Source organism: Oryctolagus cuniculus, chromosome 7, assembly GCF_964237555.1.
Source record: "Oryctolagus cuniculus chromosome 7, mOryCun1.1, whole genome shotgun sequence".
Classification (NCBI taxonomy): domain Eukaryota; kingdom Metazoa; phylum Chordata; class Mammalia; order Lagomorpha; family Leporidae; genus Oryctolagus; species Oryctolagus cuniculus.
In genome coordinates this window covers 42,633,126-42,656,474 of record NC_091438.1, presented here as the reverse complement: position 1 = coordinate 42,656,474, position 23,349 = coordinate 42,633,126, and the positions used below count along the sequence as shown (strand labels likewise).

Genomic DNA, 23,349 nt, shown 5'->3' with positions numbered 1-23,349 from the left:
GCTGGGCTCCCACTACCAACCTCGAGTTAATCGTCCGGTCCCAGGAGTTAGCAGTGCACCCGCGGGAAACCACTTTGACCGAATACAGCACTAATGTGCAGTTCCTTCTGCCTTACTCCAAGTTGAATGAGCATTTCTGGACCAGAAAGGTGGGAGGTTAGGCTGGGACCCCCAATTTACGCTTTGGGGTGCTAGTTCAAGTGCTAGATGTTCACTGGGGTTAATCTAGCTGTCCCTGGATTTCAATACTTTGCCTCTTTTTATTAAAGCTTTTATTTATTTGAAAGGCAGAGTTACACTCACACACACACACACACACACACAAAATCTTCCATCTATTGGTTTTCTTCCCAAATGGCTGCAATGGCCAGGGCTGGGCTAGGCTGATGCCAAGAGCCAGAAGCTTCTTCTAGGTCTCCCACATGGGTTCAGGGGCCCAAGGACTTGAGCCGTCCTCTGCTGCTTTCCCAGGCCATTAGCAGGGAGCTGGATTGAAAGTGGGGCATCCAGGACTCAAACTAGCACTTGTACGGGATGCTGATGTCACAGGTGCAGCTCAGGTCACTTGTTGTAACACCAGCCCCCGCAAGGGTTTGCTTTATTTTACGCTTTTGAGGGAAAAGAGGGCAGTCTAGCCAAATGGTTAGAGGGTAGAGGAAATGGCCCAGCCTTCGTCCCTATACTCCCCATCCTGACCCCCAGAGAAGCGAGACCTGGCAGGAGATGGCCTAGCCACAGGGAATGGGAGCAGTCGGCGCTCCCCACCCCTACCCACGCATCCCCGACACCCCTAAGCCTTCGCTGATTTTTACACCCACATGGCTGCACCCCACGCCAGTCTTCCAGGTCCCCACTGGCGCCGTCACGGCAGAAAGCGGTCCACCCTCAGGTCCTCTAGAGCAGAAAACAAACAGCAAGGCCCACTCACAACAAAGACCACACCATTTATTTACAAAGTCCAGTGTGGGGGCAGGCAGGGAAAGCGGGCTGCCCCTTTCCCACTTGGAGCCGAGTCTGGTTCCCTCTCGCCTCCACGTTCTCAGCCATGGGGCGTGCCGAGCGGGAGGTGGCAGGAGCCCTGGCTGTGCCGCAGTAGAGAAATGTCCAATTCCAGCTCCAAGGCATCGCCGCCACCCTCCCCACTCCTTCCTCAAATACAGCTTTCCCGCCTGGAGAGAAACAGTGCGGAACTCAAAGGGCGGGGACCCAGATGCCAAAGGCCAGTGGCTTGGGAGGGGGTACCCCTCCACTTCGCCTCTCAAACAGTGGGGGTGGTAGGGTGCTGGGCACAGCCCCGACAGCTCCAGGAGGGGCCCGTATACTACCTTTGGGTTTCCCAACACCCAGAGCCCAAGGGACCTGGCGTTCCTGCAGGTAGCCTGGCCCTCTCGCACACTTCTCTCTGGGACAGAGCTCCGAACCAGAAGCCAACAAAGCAGCCCTCTGAGACTGCAATCCCCGTCACTGTGTGTGGGGTGTGGACAGGAGCAGGTGCTGGGTTCGTGGAAGTGTGTGTGTGTGTGACGTGTTTGGGGAAATGGAACCCATCCTACCCCTTTCGTCTCACTGCTGAGCTTCAGGAACCCCACTTTCCATTCAAACCCCAACAGCACCTCCCCTGCCTTCCTGCCAGGCGCAGGCCTGACCTCCTAGCCACCGCTCTCACTGCGTCTCCTCCTCCACGCGCATTCCAGCTTGCAGCCCTCCACAGGCGGTGCCCATTCCCTTCCTCCAAAAACCAAAGCCCTCATCCCCTGCTCCGCCAGTCTCTAAGGGACCGCTGCAGAGCTTGGGAGGGCTTGGACTGTCTGGTCCAAGAGGGCTCCATCTGGTCTCCCCCTTCAGACAGGGAGACCAGGCATGCTCCTCGCCTCCCTGGAGGCCCAGTGGAGCCCATGAAAGTGCCGGGTGAGGAAGTGACTGGGATGGGGTGGAGGAGGAGAGTCACGGCCCAGCTGGCCGGCTCTCGCCTTCAGAGGGAGATTCTAGCACTGGCTGGGAGAGGCGGGGCGGAGCGGGGGGGAAGAGAGCGAGTGAACGTGAGACAAGGCAGACCCCAGAGGGACTGATGGAAGACTGTTCCCGTGCACCAGGGGGTCGGGTCCTCCTCGCCTCCGCGCCTCTGGAGAAGGTGGCAGGCCACAGAAGTCGGTGTGGGGTAAGAGGTAGGGCCGATCGGCCCCACTGGGAGACGCTCTCAACGGCTCTGCTGGAGGTGGAGACAGAGCTACGGGGTTGGGGCCCCTGCCTCCAAAGTCGCCCTGCTGTCTGCAGAGGACAGGGGAGAAGAAGAGGGGACAAGCTGCAGGGGGCGGGGAGGACAGAGACCCGGACGCCGGCGTGGAGGCAGGGCTGGGGGATTAGGAGAGCTGGGACCCCAGGAGCCTCTCGATGGCCGCGTTGATGTCCCCTCCGGTGGCGATCAGCGCCTGCAGGTTGGCTTCCCGGTTGATGAAGCCCATGGAGTTGAGCTGCTCCAGTTGCTGCTGAAACCTCACCTCTGGCGTCTGTACCTGGAGGAGACAGGGCCTTGTGAAGGGGGCACAGGACCAGCCCCAAAGGGTCTTTAAGACCAGCAGGTCTCTAAGTCCTCTGAGTCAGCCAGGGGCGCGGGGTGGGGTGGGAGTGGAGGAGTCCAGGTCCCAAGGCAGCAGAACGGGAATAACAACGTGGGGAAGGGCCTTGACAGCTCACGGGGAAGCCGCCGCCTGTGACGCGGGCATCCCACACAGCGGGCCGGTGCTGAGTCCTGGCTGCTCTGCTGCCCATCTGGTTCCCTGCTAATGCTCCTGGGAAAGCAGTGGAGGACGGTCCGAGTACCTGGGCCCCAGCCATCCACATGGGAGACCCACATGGAGTTCCAGGCTCCTGGCTTCAGCCTGGCCCAACTCCGGCTGTTGTGGTCATTTAGAGAGCAAACCAGTGAGTGAGTGGAAGATCTCTTTCCCTCTCTGTCTCTCCCTGTCAGTCTGCCTTCCAAATAAATAAAATAAATCTTAGAAAAAAATTTTTTTTTCAAAGTTAACTGATAGGCCTGCACCAGCTCATTTTCCTAACTGTTCCCCATGGACACTCGGGAGATGTCAGCCGGCGTTCCCAAAGCCAAATGCTCTGGGCTCAAACAAGACGCATGCTAAAATAACCCTTCGGGGACGCGGCCATGGTCACGGTTGAGGCCGAGGAAAGTAAAAGCTGCTTCATTGTGTTTAGCTGATCAGTGAGCACAGGGACTTACATAAGGGAAGGTTTTCCATTTTTGACACACCGATGGGTACCTCCTGGAAATGTTTTTTGGAAGCACTCGCTTAGATCATGAACAAAAGACACCACGAGGGGCTGGTGTTGTGGCACAGGGGATTAAGCCACCACTTGCAATGCTGGCATCCCTCATGTGCCCTGGTTCAAGTCCCGGCTGCTCTGCTTCCGATCCAGCTCCCTGCTAATGAGCCGTGGAAAGCAGCAGAACATGGCCGAAGACCCTGGGCCCCTGCCACCCACGTGGAGGACCCGAATGGAGTTCAGTTCCTGGCTCCTGGCTTCAGCCTGGCCCAGTCCCGACTGTTGCAGCCATTTGGGGAGTGAACCAGCATGTGCGAGATCTCTCTCTATATAACTTTCAAATAAATAAATCAATCTTAAAAAAAAAAATAAAAAAGCCTCTGAGAGCCAGCAGGAGCAGTCACAGTCCACCGGGGTAGATAAGTCAGTTGTCACCTAGGGAGAGGAAGGACTCGCCCCGGTCACAGCGCTCAGCTGCCACGGCCCCCTGACTGCCGACAAAAGCCTCTGCCAGCCGCTGCACATGGCGTCTCACTGCTGTCCTCGGAACTCACCCGGGATCGGGCCTCGCCCTGCCTCCCACAGAGCCGGCTACACACAGATGAGACATGGAGGCCAGCGGAGAGCGGGGAGGCCCACCAAGGTCGTCACTCTTCCTCCTGGTACAAGCCCCTGGCCTCAAGTTTGTGGCTCAGGGCTCCCGCCAGCCCACCTCCCAGCAGCCTTCTCTGCAGTCTCAGAGGGGCAGGCTGCCTGAGTCCTCTGACAGCAGGAGCCGCGGTGACACGGTGGCCACGGTGTGGATTCCGGAGCTACAAGGCCTGGGTGTGTCTTGGCTCCCTGGCCTACTAGCTATGGAAATGAGCAAGACACGCAACCCCCGGGGCCTCTGTCCTCCGCACTGGCGAGCAGACAGTAACAGAAAAACAGCAGCCTCCCCCGGGTTGTCGTGAGGAAGATGACAGTGAGCCCCTGCTGTACCCACCTGTGGGAGGTGCTGTTCCCGTCCCCTCCCTCGGCCCGCCGTGGACACACAGAGGATCCATCCCCAGCCTGGGCTAGTATGCAGCAGAGCAGGACCTAACGGCAGGTCTGGCTGACCCCAAAGCTGCCCTGCTGCCCACCCCCACACCACTCAACGCCTGCACCAACCCCCACGGCCCCTGTGCACCTGTGAGTTTCCACTTCCTGCCAAGAGCTGGATCATCTGCTGCATGAGCTGCTGCTGGGCACTGGAAGCCCCCGTTGGAGAAGACGTGGCCGGCGGGGCAGGCGAGGAGGTGGGGGCCTCAGGCGCGGTCCCGGCGTTGCTGCCCGCGGCAGGTGCTGCCGTCCGGGACATCCCGAAGGAGCCAAGGCTGCAGGCAGGAGGGCCCAAGAATGGGAGGTGGCGTTCACGAGAGCCAGGAGGAAACGCAGGTGGAGGGGACAGCAAAGCAGAGCCTCGGGACACGGAGGCTGCGCGAGCGGCAGAGAGGGCGGCTGCAGGGGAGGAGGAGCCGGCCCCGCTGCTTGCCTGCCCCCTGCCTCACCTGGGTACCAGCCCGGGGGCCTCGGTCTGCAAGGTCTGCAGCCCCTGCTGGATCTGCAGCAAGGCCTGCATGGCGCGGGGGTTGGTGAGGATGGACAGCGACTCCGGGTTCTGCATCTGGTGGGACGCAAGCAGAGAAAGGCGAAGGAGAGGAGGTGGCAGCCTGAAGCCAAGCTCTGCCCCTACCTTCAGGCGCCACCCCTTGCCCTCCACCTCCACCCCTGCAGGCGCTCGCTCACCTGCTGCAGGAAGACGGGCAGCTGCAGGCGGAGCTGCTCCTGCAGCTGGGGGTTCCCCGCAAAGAGCGGCACGTTCACCATCATCTGCCAGGGCGAGAGTGGCGGGGGAGGCCTGGCCTTCGCGCCCTAAGAATCCCCCACAGCCTCAGACTCCCCAGCACCCCAGACCATTGCAGCAAATCTGGCCAGCTTTTCCCAAGGACCTCAACGTATCCCAGAGGCCTAAGTGGGACAGGAAGAGGACATGGAACTATACCCTGGGCACGGGAGAGTACCAGGAGGCAGGCTGACGATGACAGGGACAAGAGCGGTCGTGACCGTGACTGTGCCACACCAGCCGCCCCGCACTTGCCACGTATTAACTCGTCTGATTCTCACAGTTCTGGGAGCTGGGAACTACCAAGCTCACCCCTCTTCAGGTGACGAAGTGGGGGGCCCTGTTATGGAACACGTCGGCTAGGGAGCTTGGGAGACAGACCCAGGGGGTTTGGCTCCATCCCAAGAGCGTCCTGCCCCGGCCCAGAGAGAACTCAGCTCCGTGCCTGCCCACCCTGCCCCCGCGCCAGCCTGATACCTGGGCGGCAAAGTCGGGGTTCTGGGCCAGCGTCTGCATCATACTGCGCATGTAGGGGGCCGAGATCACCGTGTGCATCAGCTGGGGGTTCTCGGAGATCTGCTGCAGCAGGGCCTGCATCTCCGGGCTGTTGAACATCCCTGGCACGAGGAGGGCGCACAGAACACAACAGGGGAAGGAGTCCAGATGGAAACCTCGGAGACCCAGAGGTCACAAAAAGGCAATGACAAACGGGCCCCCACGTGGTGTGGCATGGCTCTGAGATCATCCTAGCCTGCCCTGCCCTGGCCCCGCTCCTGTCTACTCCGTCCAGGAAAGGCCGGGTAGAAAGTGGCTGGACCCGGGCCCCTGGACTACTCCTGCCACAAGCCCAGAGGATGCCTGGGCTAGAGGCTGATTAACCACACCCCCAGGCCCACGGGCTTCAGACTCGTGTTAGCGGCAGGGACCCTCTCACTCAGAAGCCATGTATGCCAACGGTCTGGCTGGAGCTGGCACGCGAAGCCTGGAGTCTCTCCCATTTGGTTCTCTCCCATCCCAGGGAAGCTCCAGAGCCCAATGTTAAAGCCACAATCAAATTTCCAGTCCTTATTTCATAAATAAGGAAACAGAAGCAAACAGAGAATTCAGGGTATTGACCAGAGATACTCTCCGGGCTACATGCACGGTCTTCAGCCAGATGAATGGCGCATCCTCCCCAGGGGTGTGCAGTGCACAACCTGCACTTCTGTACCTGGCAGCCCTGCGTGTCCCTCTCCCCCAGCCTCACATGTGCCAGTCTGCAGGTCTGCCTGACTCTTCTCCAGCCTGTACCCTCCAGTCTGACCCACTACACTGGCCAGAACCAAAGGTATGGATGGAGCTTGGGAGGCAGGGCCTGGTTCACTCAGCAGTCACTACTTGGGTCATTTTCGGGGGTATCAGGACATGGCCAGAGCCAACCCTCCCCTCTGCGTGGGCCACACCCCCAGGCTGCAGAGCCCTCTCAGTAGCTCCCACACAGTCTCACCTCTGCCTTCAATATCCTGCAGCAGTGTGTACCCCCATCAGTCCTGGGGCACAGGGCTGCCCTGGAGACCCCACTAAGCTCCTTCCACCACATGACATACCTGACCCCAGGCTAGCCGCATTGATCCCAAAGGGGTTCGAGACTGTCGGGTGCACCTGGCTGGTCCCCGATCCTCCGCTGCCCTCCCCACCGGACCCGGGGGCCTGGGAGGTGGGGGGCGAGGGGCTCCAGGGGTTAGGGAGGGGCTCTCGATTCTCAGTCCGCAGAGGCTGGGAGGACGAGCTGTCGGAGTTCCCGGCCAGGGAAGAGAAGGGGTTGTTGCCAAACTGGGAGGAGGGAAAGGTTTTGGGTTAGGGACGCAAACAAAGCAGGACAAGGGCCAGGCCCTTCTTCTCCTCTCACCTAACAGCTTCCCTCCCTCAGGAAAGGCACAGATCTATGGCCTGGAAGTCCTGGCTGGTATCCGCCCTCACCACTGCCAGCTCCCCACTCGCTCGCCTTGCATGCCGGGAGCTGCCCGAGGATCACTGACTGCATGGGCGAACCCTCGGGAAACCGGACACTCCCCCGCTGGCTCTAACTCCCTGGTCTCTAGACGCCTCCTGTGGCCCCCAGCACTCTGCATGCCCTTCCCGTGGTGTGGGGGAGACTTGCTTCCCACAGTTCTCAAGGGTTTATCTTTGCACCCTCAGCCTGACACTAGTAGGTGCCCAATAAGTCACTTCCAGCTTGATGGGAGCGGGCTCCCCGACCTGGCTCTCTACTTCACCCCTGATCTGCCTCCACTTGCCTCCCCGAGCCACCTCGGTCCAACCCCAATGTCCCTGAACCCTCTGCTTGTCACGCCCAGGTCCCAGAAGTGTCATTCTCTTCTCTCCCGGAACGCTGCAACAGTGCCCCCTAGTGGAGCACACCTCCAGCTGGGTATGCCACCCAAGGTCTTCCCCTTCCCCCTACCCAAGCCCACAAGGGCTCACAAGGGCTGCTTCAGCTGCACAAGCCTTGGCTTCCCCTGTACCCCCTACACCAGGCTCCTCGCTGAGACCCCCAGGGCCACCTCCGGTCTGCATCTGTCGGATGGTGCTGCCTAGCCACAACTCCTGAACCAGCGCCCTCTGGAGTCAGAGCCAGCACAGAGCTCTGTCCCAGGCCTCATCCCCTTGCTCACATCTCTCAGGGCCCGGAGCCACTCCCAGGGGAGCTGCCAGTGGTTCTGACCCAGGCAGGAAAGGTGAGGGCGGCCTCAGCTCCTCGACATCGTAAGGTCTCATGCCCAGTCACGTTTCCTGTTTATTCAAAGGGGGCCAAGGGGCCAGAGCTGGCATGGGCTTGCCTCCTCTGCGCTGAGGCTGCCTGCCTGGCTTGCCAGATGTGTGTTCAGATAACAGGCTCCAGGCCAGGGGCTGAGCACCACGCTCAGTCTCATTTCCTGCTCTGGGAACATGCTTCTGGGCCCTCTTCTTCCAGGTACACCCTAAGGGCTAAAGTTCTGCTCTTGAACCACCTTTAGTGATAAGGGCCAGCATGTATTGAGCACCCACTATGCGCCTGACTCATTTCATCTAACGTGGATAAAACCTCTCCAATGCACTGGTTCTCAGAGTGTGGTCCTGGGACACCCGGAGGTTTACAACTGCATCCCTAATTCTAAGATGCTAGTTGGCCTTTCTCACCCATGTTCTCTCACGAGGACACAGTGGGAGGGGAGGTTCCAAAGGTTACAGTAACGTGTGACGCCGCAGTGGACCGAGTACGGACCTGAGGCACCAGCTGCCCACTGCAAAAATGCAAAACAAGGCCATTCTCCCCTGTAAAGTTTGGTTTGCTTTGAAGGGTAAAGTTATCTTCCAAAAGAATTGTATTTGTTAATTTGTAATGGATTATTGTTTTTAAGTGATTTAAATATTTCTTTAAATTCCTCCATTTTAATTTCTGATATTGTGAATATCAATAGATAAAACCCACAAAATCAAAAGCTTTTTAGGGTCATCCACAACTTTTTTTAAGATTTATTTTTTATTTATTTGAAAGGCAGAATTTCAGAGAGAGGAGAGGGAGAGAGAAGGAGGGAGGGAGGGGGGAGAGAGAGAGAGAGAGAGCGCACTCCCATCTACTGGTTCACTCCCCAAATGGGCACGACGGCTGGGGCTGAGCCAGGCCAGAGTCAGGAGTCCAGAGCTTCTTCTGGATCTCCCACTTGGGTGCAGGGCCCCAAGCACTTGGGTCATCTTCTGCTGCTTTCCCAGGAGCAATAGCAGGGAGTTGGATCAGAAGTGGAGCAGCCAGGACTAGAACTGGCACCCATATGGGATGCTGGGGTGCCAGGCAAAGGCTTAACCTGCTATGCCACAATGCTGGCCACCATCCACAGCTTTAAAGAATATAAAGGAGTCCTGAGGGTCTCCTGTTGTGGTGCAGTGAATTAAGCCACCACTTGCGAAGTCAGGATCCCATATCAGAGCACTGGTTTAAGCTTCAGCTATTCTACTTCCAATCCAGCTTCCTGCTAATGTGCCTGGGAAGGCAGCAGAAGACGGCCCAAGGGCTTGGACCCGGGCCATCCACGTGGTAGACCATGATGGACTTCCTGGTTCTTGGCTTCAACCTGGCCTAACCCTGGCTGTTGTGACCATCTGGGGAGTGAACCAGCAGACAGAAGATCTCTGTCATTCCGCCTTTCAAGTAACAAAATTAATTAAAAACAAAGTGTGTGTTTGGGGGGGGGGGTGTCCTGAGATCGCAAAGACTACAAGCCCCTCTATGCTACACTACCAACATTTTGAGAATGAGGAAGCTAAGACTCGGATGGGTTACTTAATTCTTTTAAAATCATACCACTAGAAAATGATGGAGCAGGTATTTCAACCAGGTCCACTGGTGCCAAATGCCACGTTCTTTTCACGAACCAGTGGTTCTTACACCTTCGTGTGCATCAGAATTAGCTGGGGTTCTTGTTACAAACCTTTCTCAAGGTTTTTTTTTTTTTTTTTTTTTTTTTTTTTTTATTTTTGACAGGCAGAGTGGACAGTGAGAGAGAGAGACAGAGAGAGAAAGGTCTTCCTTTTGCTGTTGGTTCACCCTCCATAGGCCGCCGCTGCAGCCGGCGCACCGCGCTGATCCGACGGCAGGAGCCAGGAGCCAGGTGCTTTTCCTGGTCTCCCATGGGGTGCAGGGCCCAAGCACCTGGGCCATCCTCCACTGCACTCCCTGGCCACAGCAGAGGGCTGGCCTGGAAGAGGGGCAACCGGGACAGAATCCGGCGCCCCGACCGGGACTAGAACCCAGTGTGCCGGCACCACTAGGCGGAGGATTAGCCTAGTGAGCTGTGGCGCCGGCCGATTTTATTTATTTCTTTATTTGAGAGGTAGAGTTAGAGAGAGGGAGAGACAGAGACAGGTCTTCCATCCACTGGGCAACCGGGACAGAATCCGGCGCCCCGACCGGGACTAGAACCCGGTGTGCCGGCGCCGCAAGGTGGAGGATTAACCTATTGAGCCACGGCGCCGGCCTTTTTTTAGATTTATTTTAAAGGCAGAGAGATAGGGAAAGACAGAGAAAGAGATCTTCCATCCGCTGGTTCACTCCCCAAATAGCTACAATGGTGAGAGCTGGGCCAGGCTGAAGCCAGGAACTGAGAACTTCATCCAGGGTTCCCATATGGGTAGCAGGGGCCCAAGCACTTGGGCCATCTTCCACTGTGTGCTGCCCTAGGCACATTAGCAGGGAGCTAGACTGGAACCCATATCACAAGTGAAGGCCTAAGCTGCTAAACCACCACACCAGTCCCTGTTTGATGGGTTTTGTTTTGTTTTGAAACCAGAAGCATGCAGTACCCAAATAAAATTTTAAATAAATAAATTCCTTTGAAAATTCATAACCAATCCCGACAAGCAGTCTCTAAAATCTGAAAGAGCAATGCCAAGAACAACCAAGACGATGTTGAAGCTAAGGCGAGGGATTCACTCTGCCACAGAGCAAGACTCCACGAAGACAACATGGCTTACTGTAGGGACTGACAAGCAGGGCAGGGGACAGACACTCATCTGTGGCACTCCGCGCTGGGCAGTACACAGCCAGGAAGCACAGGCCCCTGGCATACACTGTGTGTTTCTTTCCACAAGGAAAAAGGGGAACACTCACCCCACACGGGGGCACTGGCTGTTAATTCATCGAGCTGTACATTCCTAGGTGTGATTTCCTGCCATTACGCTGTTCTCCATATGAGCAGTGCTCCAACTCCCAGCTCCTCCGTTTGCAATCCAGCCCCGGCTAATGTGCCTAGGGAGGCAGCAGGTGATGGTCTTAGTACTTGGGTCCCTACCACCCATGTGGGAGACCTGAATGGAGCTCCTGGCTCCTGGCTTTGACCTGGCCCAGCCCCAGCTTTCCCAGGCATCTAAGGAATGAACCAGCTAATGGAAGATCTGTCTGTCTCTCCCCTTCTCTCTGTCACTCTGCCTTTCAAACAAGTAAGTCAATCTTACACATAAAGTACAGAAACAACCAGACAAGTTTGCGGTAGCACTTGTACCCCATACTGGAGTGCCCGAGGTTCGGACCTGACTCCAGCTTCCTGCCAGCGCACACCCCGGAAGTCAGTGCTGATGGTGCAAGGGGCTGGGTCCCTGCCACCACATGCAAACCCCAGATTAAGTTCCCTGCTGCTGGCTCTCTGGCTTTGTCCACCTGGCTGTTGTGGGCATTGGAGGAGTGAGCCAACAGATGGGCGTTCTCTCTCTTGCTTCTGGTTCACTCCCCAAATGCCCACAGCAGTCAGCCAAGGAGCTCCGTCGGGTGGCAGGGACTCAACTGGAGCCATAATCTGCTGCCTCCCAGATGCATTAAGAGAAGGCCGGCGCAGAAGCAGAAGTAGGAGTGGGACTTGATTCCAGGCACTCTGCTATGGGAAGTGGTGTCCCAGGTGGTGGCTTACTCCACTGGACCAGATACCCAACACCCTTCTAAAATTTGGATTATGCAAAATGTGCATTAGGGGAAAAAAAAAAACTATGCATAGATTTGAAATTTTTGCACCAAAAGAAACTCATCCTTTAAACTGTTTGAGAGGTGGCAATAGAAACACACACACACACGCACACACACACACAGCCCTTACCTCATTGTTTTATTCCTCAAACATCTACAGTGGCCAGGGCTGGGGTGGGCAGAAGCTGGGAGCCAGGAACTCAATCCCGGTCTCCCACCCGAGTGGCAGGGACCCAACAGCTTCAGCCATCACTGCTGCCTCCCAGGATGTACCTTAGCAGGAAGCTGGAGTCGGGAGCCAGAGCCAGGGATTAAACACGGTTCCTGGTGCGCAATGTGGGCACCTTAAATGCTAGGCTAAGTGCCCGCCCTGACGCGTATCTTTTAATTCCATTTTTCCATGAGCTTCTGGAAGTCTCCTCATACCAACTTCAGGGAAGTGGTCACCTCGACAGAGGACAGGATGGGGAGGGGTAGATGGAGGCTACAACTCTACTTAAAGTCTCATTTACAAATACTGTGTATGTCCAGGAAAACATATAAAACACGCACGCTGGTCACTGTTGGGGAAGGAAGGAGGTGGCTAGAAGACAGAAGTGGAAGGATCCCCCCCGTGGGGCTGGTGTCAAGGTACAGCGAGCGCCGTCACTGCCTGTGAACAGTTATCCCCATCAGAGTCCGGCTGCTCCGCTTCCCTGCTAACACACCTGGGAAGGCAGTGGAGGAGGCCCAAGTGCTCGGGCCCTGCACCCACATGGGAGACCCAGATGGAGCTCCTGGCCCCTGGCTTATGCCTAGCCCTGGTTTTTGCAGCCATTTGGGCAGTGAATCAGTAGATGGAAGATCTCTCTCCACCCCCCCCCACCCCGCCTCTCTGATGCTCTGCCTTTCAAAAAAAAAAAGGATTCCCTTTGCATACTTTTTAAAGCTTGTATACCTTCCCATACTTTTTGAAAACCCTTTTATTTTGCATAAAGTTTCAATTTTGAAATATATCGATGTATGTCTTTAATGTAAATGGAAATTTTAAGAGAAAAACAAGAAAGGCACTGCAATTATATATGGCAACTCCGTAAGGGCAATATGGACACAAGACAGTGTTATATTTTTATCTATACTTTTTGTGTCTGGGGAGAGAATTTATAAAACACTCTCACATGCTTCATTCTAGCCCCAACCTCAGAAACGGATCCATTCTGTAGCTCAGTCATTCTTAACGAGCTCCCCAGGTGATCCTGGGGCAGGTGACCCATGGACCACACCTGAGACACGCTGTACTAGGGTTGCCGTTTGACCCCAGGTCTGCCCCGTAACCTTTGAGCCCTTAGAGTAAGGAGTTTTCCAGAATAACGTCATGTCCCTCGGACACTGTGCCCCACCCACTTTCCCAGGGCTCCCTGCTGCGTTCCACCACCCCCCCCCAAGCCAATGACAAGTAGTGGGACCATTCCTGGCTACGCGCTACTGAGAACTGCCTTCAAGCCCAGGCCCAGCCTTCCCGGGGTTGGTGAAGGAAGGAGGCGCCTACTGCACCCCAGGCATGCCTGGGTCGGGGGCAAGGAACCCTGAACCCAGACAGCCCTTCCCGCTGCCCAGCCCCCAGCCCCACCTGTTCCCGGGCAGCACTGAACATGGGCTCCTGGATGTCCGTGTACATGCGGCGGAGGGCATTGTACCCTCCAGGGATGCTCTCGAGGTTGCTCAGGGCCCGGTCCTGGTTCCGCATCATCTCTTGCATCATGGCTGGATTCCGAGCAAGTTCCATTGTCTGGTGAAGGGAGAGAGACAGCATGGGCCCTGGAACCAGAGGAGCACCTAGCTGGGAACACGGCAGGCCCTGAGGGCGGGCTCTGTGTCAGGACCAGGCCCCAGGGCCCAGAACTGCCCCACAGTGGCAGCCAGCAGTGTGCACTGGGCCTCCTTCCCCTGCTGTAACCTGGGCTGCCTCCCCGCGGGTATTGTGCCTCGCTCTTTCCAGTGTAGGGCAACGATCCCAGGTCGGGTGAAGGCAGTGGCTTCTGTCCCTCAGGCCTGGGGAGCCCCTGGGTTTCTGGGAGCACAAGGAGACTGAGTTAAGAAGGAACAGAGACGGGGCGGGGAGGGGAAGAGGCTGAGAATCTGTGGAATTCAAGTCACCTAAGCACCCCAGATGGGTATCTCTGTCCCTATCGGACAAGTGAGCAAACAGGCTGAGTGCTGCCCCAGGACACAGGGCCTGGTGGGGGTGGGGACAGCTTTCAAGGTCAGGTCCGTCTGTCTGATCCAGGCCCTACTGTGACTCCTGGTAAATGATCATAAATCGAGGAGAGAAGATTGGGGCTGGCATACTGCTACCGTCACCCTCTAACCCCCACGGCCAGGCCTTCGGCAGGACAGAACCCTTCTTCTCCGCGGCCAGTGGCTCCCATTCACTAAGGCTGGGTCAACCACAGGGGCATTTGGTTATAATAAGGGTTAGGGTTAGGGTTCTTGTCCCCATCCAGCTCAGCCTTCCTTCCCGTTCCTCCTTCTCAAACTTGTTCCACACACCTCTCCTAAGAAGCCGTGACAGTCACCTGTAGCCAGCCTCACGGGACTCGCAACTCCTGTCCTCTCATTCACTAAGTCTCTATCCCGTGACCAGACGGCGGACAAAACACCTGAGAACACTCGCTCGTGTCCGAGTTCCTTTCTGCCAAGTCCCACCCTGCTGTCCGCAGCTCTGCTGGGTGCTCTATCCCTGGCCCCTGGTAGACTGGACCACGGGCCAGAGCTCCCCTAGCCCAACGCCACAACAGCCTCCCGGGTCTCCCGTCCCCACTGGGCCAGCCCAGCCACCTGTCACTCCCAGGCCTTCCCACGAGCTGCCCTTGGGCCCCCATACTCTTCCTCTCCTTCTTCCTTTGGGTCTCAGCTTGGTGACCCCTTCTCTCAGGCCTCCCCCAAGCCTCAGAGCAGGGTCAGGAGCCCTGGTCTCTGCTCACAGGGCAGCCTGGGACGCTCCCTAGGATAACACCGACCCCACTGCAACACGCCTGCATATTTACGGCCCCACTTCCCTTCGGAGGCCTAAGAGAAAAGTAACCAAGAGCTTTCTCTGAAGAGTTAGGCCTGTGTCTTCTCATCACTGTACCTCCAGGGTTCAAAGCCCAGCGGCCAAGGAAAGACAAACAAATGGGGGGGCACCCCCGTGGAACCCACCTGCCTCATGAGCTCCGGGTTGTTGAGCATGTGGCTGATCTCGGGGTTGCGCTCCATCAGCTGCTGCATCTGGGGGTTGGCCATGATCATGTGACGCATCAGGTCAGGGTTGGACATCATGTCCTGCACCAGCGGGTTCTCCATGATCTGGGACAGCATCTCGGGGTTGGACATGAGCTGTCTCTGCATCTGCTGCTGCAGCTCCATGAAGTTGGCAGAGCCCAGGCCCAGGCTGCCCAGCCCCAGGATGCCCCCAAAGCCAGCTGTGGAGAGGGCGCAGCGTCACGGTCTACGGCAAGAGCCCGCCCTCCGCTCACAGCCAGATCCATGGGCCCACCTGCTTCTCACACCTTCCTCTTCCAATGACTCTCACAGCCCCGGCCCTAACATGCTGCCGGCAAAGACCCAGACCTGTGACAGCAGCCATGAGCCGAGCACAGAACTGGGCAGGGAGAAGGCAACCAGCGATGGCCGGCCGCATGAGGGGCGCAAGGCTCCCCATGTGGCTATGGTGGGATCCACCTTTTCCCCCGGTTCACATGGTCTCCACTCTCCTCACCCAGGGTTTCTACAGGCCCAGGCCCATTTCTCCCTCCACTCCTTACGCTTAACCACGCTCCCCTCCTCTGGGAAGCCCTCACAGATTGCCTTCCTTGCCGGCTTGGCTCATGCAGCAACATCTAGACCCTTACGTCCAGGAGTCCCCGTCCCCCATCAGACCAGGCGCAGGAGCCACGTTTTTCCTTCCTCTTGGCTCTCCCCACTCCCCAGCCCCCAGCGAGACTGTGCTCTCCTCCCTCGGGGCTTACAGAGTATGGAGGCAGTAGCACTGGGGGGCCCCTCCCCAGCCCCTGGGGAGGGACCCCCCCCACTGCTTCTCCGGCTTCCACTGCCAGCATCCGAGGCGGCACTGCCCGAGGTGGAGGGCTGGGCGGGCGTGGCAGGTGAAGCAGGTGTGGTGGAGGGCGCTGAGGCGGGGTCAGGCGTGCAGGGGGAAGACGCAGTGGCAGCGCCTGGATCTTGAGCCCTGAGGACAGAGAAGGGAGGATCCCAGCGGTACCACAAAGCTCCCCGGAGCTGGCTGAGGTGAGCTGTCACCTGCTACACCGAGCAGCCCCTGAGCAAGGTGGATGCTGGGGCCGCCGCAGCTCAGCAAACCCAGGCAAAGGAAGGAGGGAGCGGGGATCCTGTCTTCTGGCATTCTGGGAAGTCAGCGGCCCTGGTCCTGGAGGTGAGACCACATCCAGCCAGGAGCTCCCTGCCCGGGCCTGGGCTTAGGGCCTCTAGGGAGAGTTGGGCATGGCTGAGAAAGCAGCTCAAGGGGGGGCCCCAGGAGTGGGCTGCGCCCCTCCTCACTTACTTCTGAGGGGTCTTGATGACCAGATGGACAGTGAGCCCGTCCTTGATCCCGTGCTGGTTCAGCGTGTCTCCATCCTTGAGGATCTTGCCCGCGAAGATCAGGACGAGCTGCTCCTGCTGGGCCTTGAACCTCCGGGAGATCTCCTCTTTGAACTGCGAGCCAGAGCCACGGGGGCGGGGCAGGCGTTCAGCCTACTGCTTAGCTGGCTGTGGCTCCCATCCTAGCACCTGAATTCCATTCCTGGCTCTGGCTCCCAATCCCAGCTTCCCACAAATGCAGACCCGGGGAGGTGAGGCGCTGGCCCTGGCTGCCTTAAGTAATTTGATTCCTGCCACCCAGATGGGAAACCTGGATTGAATTCCTGGCTCCTGGCCTTGGCCCAATCCCAGTTGTCATGGGCATCTGGGGACGGAACTAGCAGATGGGAGTTCTATTTCTCCCCCCACCCCCGCCTCTCACCAGGAACCCTGATTCCTCATCAAGGATTTCAAAGGGAAGTCCCTTCGGCTGTCTCAACCCCACCCCTCCAGCTTCGATAAGCAGCCCCCCACCCCGTTAGTTTATTTATCTTATTTATTTGAAAGACAGAGACAGACAGCCACTGGTTCACTCCCCAAATGTCCCCAACAGTCAGGGCTGGGTCAGGCAGAAGCTGGGAGCTGGAAACTCAATCCAGGTCTCCCAGGTGGGTGGCAGGGACCCAGCCACCTGAGTTAGCACCTGCTGCTTTCCAGGGTGCACATGAGAAGGAAGTTGGAATTGGCAATGGAGCCAGGCCAGGCACTCCAAAATGGACTGTGGACATCCCAACAGGTGTCTTACCTGCTTTAAGTTTTGTTTACTTATTTGAGAGAGAGAGACAAACAGAGCAAACAGAGCTCCCAGCCACAGGTTCACCCCCCAAGTGCTTGCAATAGCAGGGGCTGGGCTAGGCTGAAGCCAGGAGCCAGAAGCTCAACCCAGGTCTCCCATGTGAGAGGTAAGGACTTGAGCTGCCGCCTGCTGCCTCCCAGGGAGCTTCTTTCTTAACCAGGAAGATAAGCCAGTCAGAGGCTCCTCTCTCAGCGCCATCCCAGTCTCCCACCCGAGGAAGCCCTCACAGCTATCTGTACCCCAGACTGAGCAACTGCCCCATCAACTCCTTCTACGGCCTGGCGCTTCTTCAGCCTTCTCCTCTCCCCGCTCCAGCGTCCCGCCTCTCCTGACTTCCAGCTCTCTCAACAACAGCAACAACAAGGTCCAGCCACTGAGCACGAACCAGGCACGAGTTAATGGTCCGGTATTTTCATTATTAACTCCGTGTTCAAGATCAGAAAACGGAAGAGCAGGGAGCTTAGGTAACATCCTGGGCAGATTGGAACTCAGGTCTTGACCAGACACTCTTGCCTCTCAATTCCAGCTGTTTTCAAAGTCAGCTTTGCAGGGACCCCTCTTCTGGAATTCAGTCATTTTATACTGCTGGGAGAGTTCAATTCTCAGTCCCTGCAAAGCCCAACCCAACCCAACGCACACTCCGAGTAGAAAAGGCGCACTTGCTAATAAGCAAAGGGAGCTTCCAAATCCCTCTCTTCCAACCAGATGGCCCATCCTGAAGCCCCGCCTATGTGAAATTCTGGAGCAACTACAGGGGGGTGGCGAACGCAGGCAAGAGTCCCTCATTCAACAAAACCTTATGGAGCACCTACTGCACACTGTGCAAATCTCAGAAGAGCTGAAAACCAAGTGTGACCACCTCGGGCTTAAAGAGCAGGAAGGATCTAGGGCAGAGAACATCCTCCACCCCACCCCGCGCCCTGCGTTCGGCGGACTCTGGGCGTTCTCCGGGCCACACAGGAGACGCGGGCGCTCTCCGCCTGCCCCCTACCCGCTCTACGGGTCCAGCACCTAGCCGGGGCCGCCACTGCGCCTCGGCGCCTCGAACCCCGGCCAGTTCCAGGGGCGCACACTCCCCTCAGCCCCAGGGTGCTTCCCGGGGGCCGGCGCAAGGTGTCCCCTTACCCACTCTTCCACCACGCCCCCAGCCCCGGCTCCAGTGCAAAGCCCGCTCCCCCCAGCACGCGCCACACTCCCCCAGACCCGCCCGCGCAGGGCGCCCCATATCCGCCTCTCCTGCCCACGCGAGTCCCCGCCGGCCCCCGCCCTCCTCCCCGGGGCCGTCCCGGACGCCAGGCAGTCACGGAGGCCCCCCGCCCCGTTTCTTCGTAGCCCCCTCCTCCGCACTCCCTCTCCGCTCCCCCCCCGCCCGCCGCTAGCCCTACTACCTCCTTGACCGAGGCTCGATCGCAGATCACAATTTCCTCCTTGTCCTTGGGGGTCTTGACGGTGACCCGAATGGGGGGCCTCGTCTCGGCCCCGCTCGGCTCCGCCATGCCGCCGCCGCCACCCGGCCGCCCGCCAGCCCGCCCGGCTCCTCCTCCTCCTCCTCCTCCCCGCCCGCCGGCCGGCCCGGCTCGGCTCGGCGCCTCCAACACTCCCCTCTCCCCTCCCCTCGCCGCGGCTCCGCCGCCCCCTCCGGACCCGCCGCAGCCACAGCGCCCCGGGCGGACTGGGGGGGCCACTGCAGCGGGGTCCGCCCAGGGCCCGGCCTGGGGTCCGGCCGCCGGGACGCGGCCTGGGTGGCGAGGGCCTCTGGGCGCGGAGGGCGTGTCCTTCACGGCGGGGGCCTGCGAGAGACCCCCGCCCGGCCCGAGCCTCGCCGCCGTGCCCTGCGACCCCGGGCCGCCCCCTCCCCTCCGCGGTTACTCCTGCTCCCGGACAAAGGACTTTCTGCGTGGCCGCTTTTTCTGTGATAACTTGGTCTTCCCTGGGCGGTGCAAGTTCCTTTCCAGGCCTGGGGCCTCGCTCCACCGGGAGTCTGAATTTTCTCCCCGCGGGACGTCCACTTAAAGCCTCCACTCAGGGAGTGACCCTGTTGCTCCCGATGCCCACGGCCTGAATGGCCTGTTCTGTACGGTGCGAGAACTGGGTGTTGCCGGCGTCACCGTTCCAGCCTCGGTTTCAAGAAAACAGAATCTCTTGCCTCATCCCACAGAATAGTGCCTAACGTAGAAAACCGCTCTGAGAAGTAACCCAGGCTGTGCCCGACAAATACGAGGATTTATTACTACTATTATCGCTTCGTGAGTAGCCAAGCGGCCATGATGACCTCTCTCCGCCAAGGGGTTAAACGTCCTCCCAACCCTGCCACATTGCCCTTCCACTCCCGCTCTTTTCCCCCACGACCGCGTGGTCTAGCTGAGGAGGCGAACTACAGTTCCCAGTGTGCCTTGCGAGACCACAGGAACTACGATTCCCAGTCCCTCCGCGGCTGAGCGGGGTGGGGCCAGAGCAGCTGTCACGGGGTCGGAAAACTACAACTCCCAGGGCGTTCCCGAGCGGGTCGCTGCACTGCCGGAAGCCGCAGGCCGCGGCTAAGCGGGACGCCGCTCGGAGGATCTGGGATTTAAAGGCTGGGTGACGAGCCGCTGGCATGCTGCGTCCCAAGGCGTTGACCCAGGTGCTAAGCCAAGCCAACACCGGAGGCGTCCAGAGCACCCTGTGAGTGCGGGCCGTGGACCCGTGCGGCGGCAGCGGAGTGGGGCGGGGAAGGGAGGCGGCCGAGGGGACCCGCAGCTGACCGAGAGCGCGCCTCTGGAAAGGGAAGCCAGCGTGCTGGGGGCTCGGGACGCCTTCCGGGACACGCTCAGCTCAGCCCCTTGCCTCGTAGGAGCGCCAGTGATACGGGCGTCGGGGCGGGGACCCAGGCGTTTGAGCATGTCGACATCCCATCCTTGTCTCTCGCCAGGCTGCTGAATAACGAGGGATCGCTGCTGGCCTACTCGGGTTATGGAGACACGGACGCCCGGGTCACCGCGGCCATCGCGAGTAACATCTGGGCAGCTTATGACCGAAACGGGAACCAGGCGTTTAACGAAGACAACCTTAAATTCATCCTCATGGACTGCATGGTACGGAGAGAGGGGAGCCAGACTTCCTCCATCCACCAAGGGGATTCCCAGGGGGCGAACTGGCCCCCATCCTGGATGATTGTTGGGGCAGGGACAGAATCTCCGAGAGATTGCTAAGAGTTGGTCCTGCAGCAGCGTTTGCGATAGGCAGGCCCGGGAGCACCCAGCGGTGGTGAGGAAGGAGCCCCGGACCTCAGGTCTGACTTGGGTTCTGGTCTCTGCCATGCACTTAGCAGTGGTGAAACCTTGGGTAAGTCACTTCCCTCATCTCCAAGCAGGAGGTGATGAGCCATCCTCCCCCACCTCGGGACTGTTGACAATCAAATGAAAGAATGGGTCTACACCGTAGAGAGCTGTTCAGACGCAGAGCGTGTCCACCCAGCGCCACCGACTTGCAGGGCCATGGCGGAGTCTCCAGACCCGGACAGGAGAAGTGGCCATTACACTGTGACTTTCTTGGGAACAGGGACTGCTTCGCTCCTCTCTGAATCTCTTAGGTGACGACCATTTAGGTCCTGCAGGACTTTTAGGACTAGAGGGGGCATACAGACAGGACAGACAAAAACCCCATTCCTGGTGGAGCTTACAACCTTACATGTGTTTTAAAATAAGCAGACTATCTGGTCTGGACCGTATGAAATGCAATGGAGAAAAACAAAGCAGGGAAGTAAGAGGGTATGGAGGGCGTGTGTTAGGGCCAGTGTCACTGAAAAGGCGATGTTTGATCAAAGGACAGAGGGTGGTGGGGGTCCAGTCATGTGGCCCTCTGACAGAGCAGCAAGTACCAAGGTCCTGTGACAGAGTGGGGCCTGGACTAGGATCAGCAAGCTTGGCCTGAGTCGCGGGAGGGTAGCAGGAGATAGGACCAGAAAGACAGGGGCTGTGGTGCCTGGTTCCCAGCACACAGCGGACACCTAGTAAAGGTTTGCAGAACCAAAATGAACAGATTGCAAGGGTGCGTGCACCAGGAAGGGTCTCCACTGTAACTTGGCTGCCTGCCCCCCCTGACCTCACCACTGCCATTTTGGCTCAGCAGGTGACTCCTATGGGTGCCTAGCTGGAGCTGGTGCTATTTAAAGCAGTAACTTTCAAATGTGACTGCAACCCAGACGAGACATACATTTTAAGTCAGGAACCCTCGGGGAAGGCGGGTCCTGTGAGTGTCAAACAGAACATCCCATCCCATCATATCCCCTACCAGGAGGGCCGTGTAGCCATCACCCGCGTGGCCAACCTTCTGCTGTGTATGTATGCCAAGGAGACCGTGGGCTTCGGCATGCTCAAGGCCAAGGTGTGTACATGTCCATCCTGCCGCAGCTGTGGGCCCGCTGTTGTGCTCCGTCACTGTGTCCACTCCCACCCACAGCACCGCACCGCTCTCAAGTCCTTCCGTCAGCTCAATTAGTGTCTGATGTGGGCAGGAGGGAGGTGGGAGTGGTTGAGGGGCGGCCTTGGGAGTAGAACTGGGATCCGTCAAGTGGCAGGCATCTGCGACACTGACTTCTTCCCCCCCTCTTGCAGGCCCAGGCCTTGGTGCAGTACCTGGAGGAGCCCCTGACCCAAGTAGCTGCATCATAATGGACATTGGTGGAAGCTGGGGTCAGAATGGGGTCAGCATCATAGAGACCATGGGGGGAGGGCGGGACTGTGGTTTTTGATTTGTTGTTGTTGTTGTTCAAGAATGAAATTCAGCTCCTGTCTTGTGTCTTGGCTTTTTTTTTTTTTTTGGATGGGAAGAATCATAGGAGGCAGGAAGGAGCAGGGGCCACGTACAGGGTGTCCTGTGTTCTGCAAGAATGGGCGTCCACCTGCACCTTCCCTGTGACCTCCCGCTACCAAATGGTTCTTGGCAGAGGTGCCTCAGCTCTCCTGGCCTCTCCAGTGCTGTGACCTCACCTACCCTGGTGAGGTCACAGCAGATTCTTAGCTACCTGGTTGGCAACCTTGTTGGGAGTGGGCTCCTGGCACAGGCTGGACAAGAGCATATCAGACCCTGAGAGGTCAGTGGCCATTCTGGGCTTCGAGGGGCTTGCCTTTTCTTCTTTCTGGGGTTGGAAGGATGGCTCCTAACCTACCCTTCGCTGGTTCACTCTCTAAGTGGCCACAACAGCTGAGGCTGGGTCAGGCTGAATCCAGGAGCTTCATCCGGGTCACCCATGTGAGTACAGGGGCTGAAGTACTTGGGCCATCGTCTGCTGCTTTCCCAGGCACATTAGCAGGAAACTGGATCAGAAGTGGAGCAGTAGGCCGGCGCCGCGGCTCACTAGGCTAATCCTCCGCCTTGCGGCGCCGGCACACCGGGTTCTAGTCCCGGTTGGGGCGCCGGATTCTGTCCCGGTTGCCCCTCTTCCAGGCCAGCTCTCTGCTGTGGCCAGGGAGTGCAGTGGAGGATGGCCCAGGTGCTTGGGCCCTGCACCCCATGGGAGACCAGGAAAAGCACCTGGCTCCTGGCTCCTGCCATCGGATCAGCGCGGTGCGCCGGCCGCAGCGCGCCGGCCGCGGCGGCCATTGGAGGGTGAACCAACGGCAAAGGAAGACCTTTCTCTCTGTCTCTCTCTCTCACTGTCCACTCTGCCTGTCAAAAAATAAAAATAAAAAATAAAAAAAAAAAAAAAGAAGTGGAGCAGTAGGGGTCGGTGCTGTGATGCAGCCGGTAAAGCTGCTGCCTGCTGTGCCGGCATACCGTATGGGCGCCAGTTTGAGACCTGGCTTCTCCACTTCCAATCTAACTTTCTGTTATGGCCTGGGGAAGCAGTAGAAGATGGCACAAATCCTTGGGCCCCTGTACCCACATGGAAACCTGGAAGAAACTCCAAGCTCCTGGCTTCGGATGGGCCCAGCTCCGGCTGTTGGAGCCATTTGGGGAGTGAACTAGTGGTTGGAAGACCTTTCTCTCTCTGTCTCTGCCTCTCTGTAACTCTGACTTTCAAATAAATAAACACATCTTTTAAAAAAAAAGAAGAGGAAGAAAAGAAGTGGAGCATCCAGGACTTGAACAAGCATCCATTTGGGATGCTGGAGTTGCAGGTGGCTGTTTAACTTAGTGCACCACAATGCCAGCCCCAAGGATGCCTTTTAAATTTTTTTTTTTTTTATTTGAAGGGGAAAGAGAGAAAGAGAGATCTTCCATCTACTGGTTCACTCCCAAATGCCCACAACAACCAGGACTGGGTCAGGTCAAAGCTGGGAGCTCAGGACTCCTCAGGTTCTCCCAGCTTGGGTGGCAGGGACTCAAGGACCTGAG

The 23,349-nt window shown here is 58.0% G+C and overlaps 2 protein-coding genes across 3 annotated transcripts; one reads left to right on the top strand and one right to left on the bottom strand.

The window, feature by feature from the left end:
- Positions 1-924: 924 nt before the first annotated feature.
- UBQLN4 (ubiquilin 4) lies at positions 925-18,607 on the bottom strand. The gene is made up of 11 exons (XM_051858570.2): positions 18,420-18,607; positions 16,159-16,310; positions 15,608-15,825; positions 14,799-15,061; positions 13,228-13,386; positions 6,733-6,958; positions 5,624-5,763; positions 5,050-5,133; positions 4,812-4,927; positions 4,451-4,637; positions 925-2,513 (listed from the first exon to the last, which is right to left on the bottom strand). Exons 1-11 carry the CDS (start codon positions 18,525-18,527, stop codon positions 2,361-2,363), a joined length of 1,806 nt encoding a protein of 601 aa, XP_051714530.1. The 5' UTR covers positions 18,528-18,607; the 3' UTR covers positions 925-2,360.
- Positions 18,608-18,769: 162 nt separating this feature from the next.
- Positions 18,770-21,801, top strand: LAMTOR2 (late endosomal/lysosomal adaptor, MAPK and MTOR activator 2). Of its 2 annotated transcripts, XM_002715394.4 has the most exons (4): positions 18,770-19,695; positions 19,943-20,105; positions 21,307-21,396; positions 21,627-21,801. In XM_002715394.4, exons 1-4 carry the CDS (start codon positions 19,628-19,630, stop codon positions 21,681-21,683), a joined length of 378 nt encoding a protein of 125 aa, XP_002715440.1. In that variant the 5' UTR covers positions 18,770-19,627; the 3' UTR covers positions 21,684-21,801. The 2 variants fall into 2 exon arrangements, with proteins under 2 accessions (XP_002715440.1, XP_017201289.1); XM_017345800.3 differs by lacking the exon at positions 21,307-21,396 and having other exon boundaries at positions 18,776-19,695.
- The last annotated feature ends 1,548 nt before the right edge of the window (positions 21,802-23,349 follow it).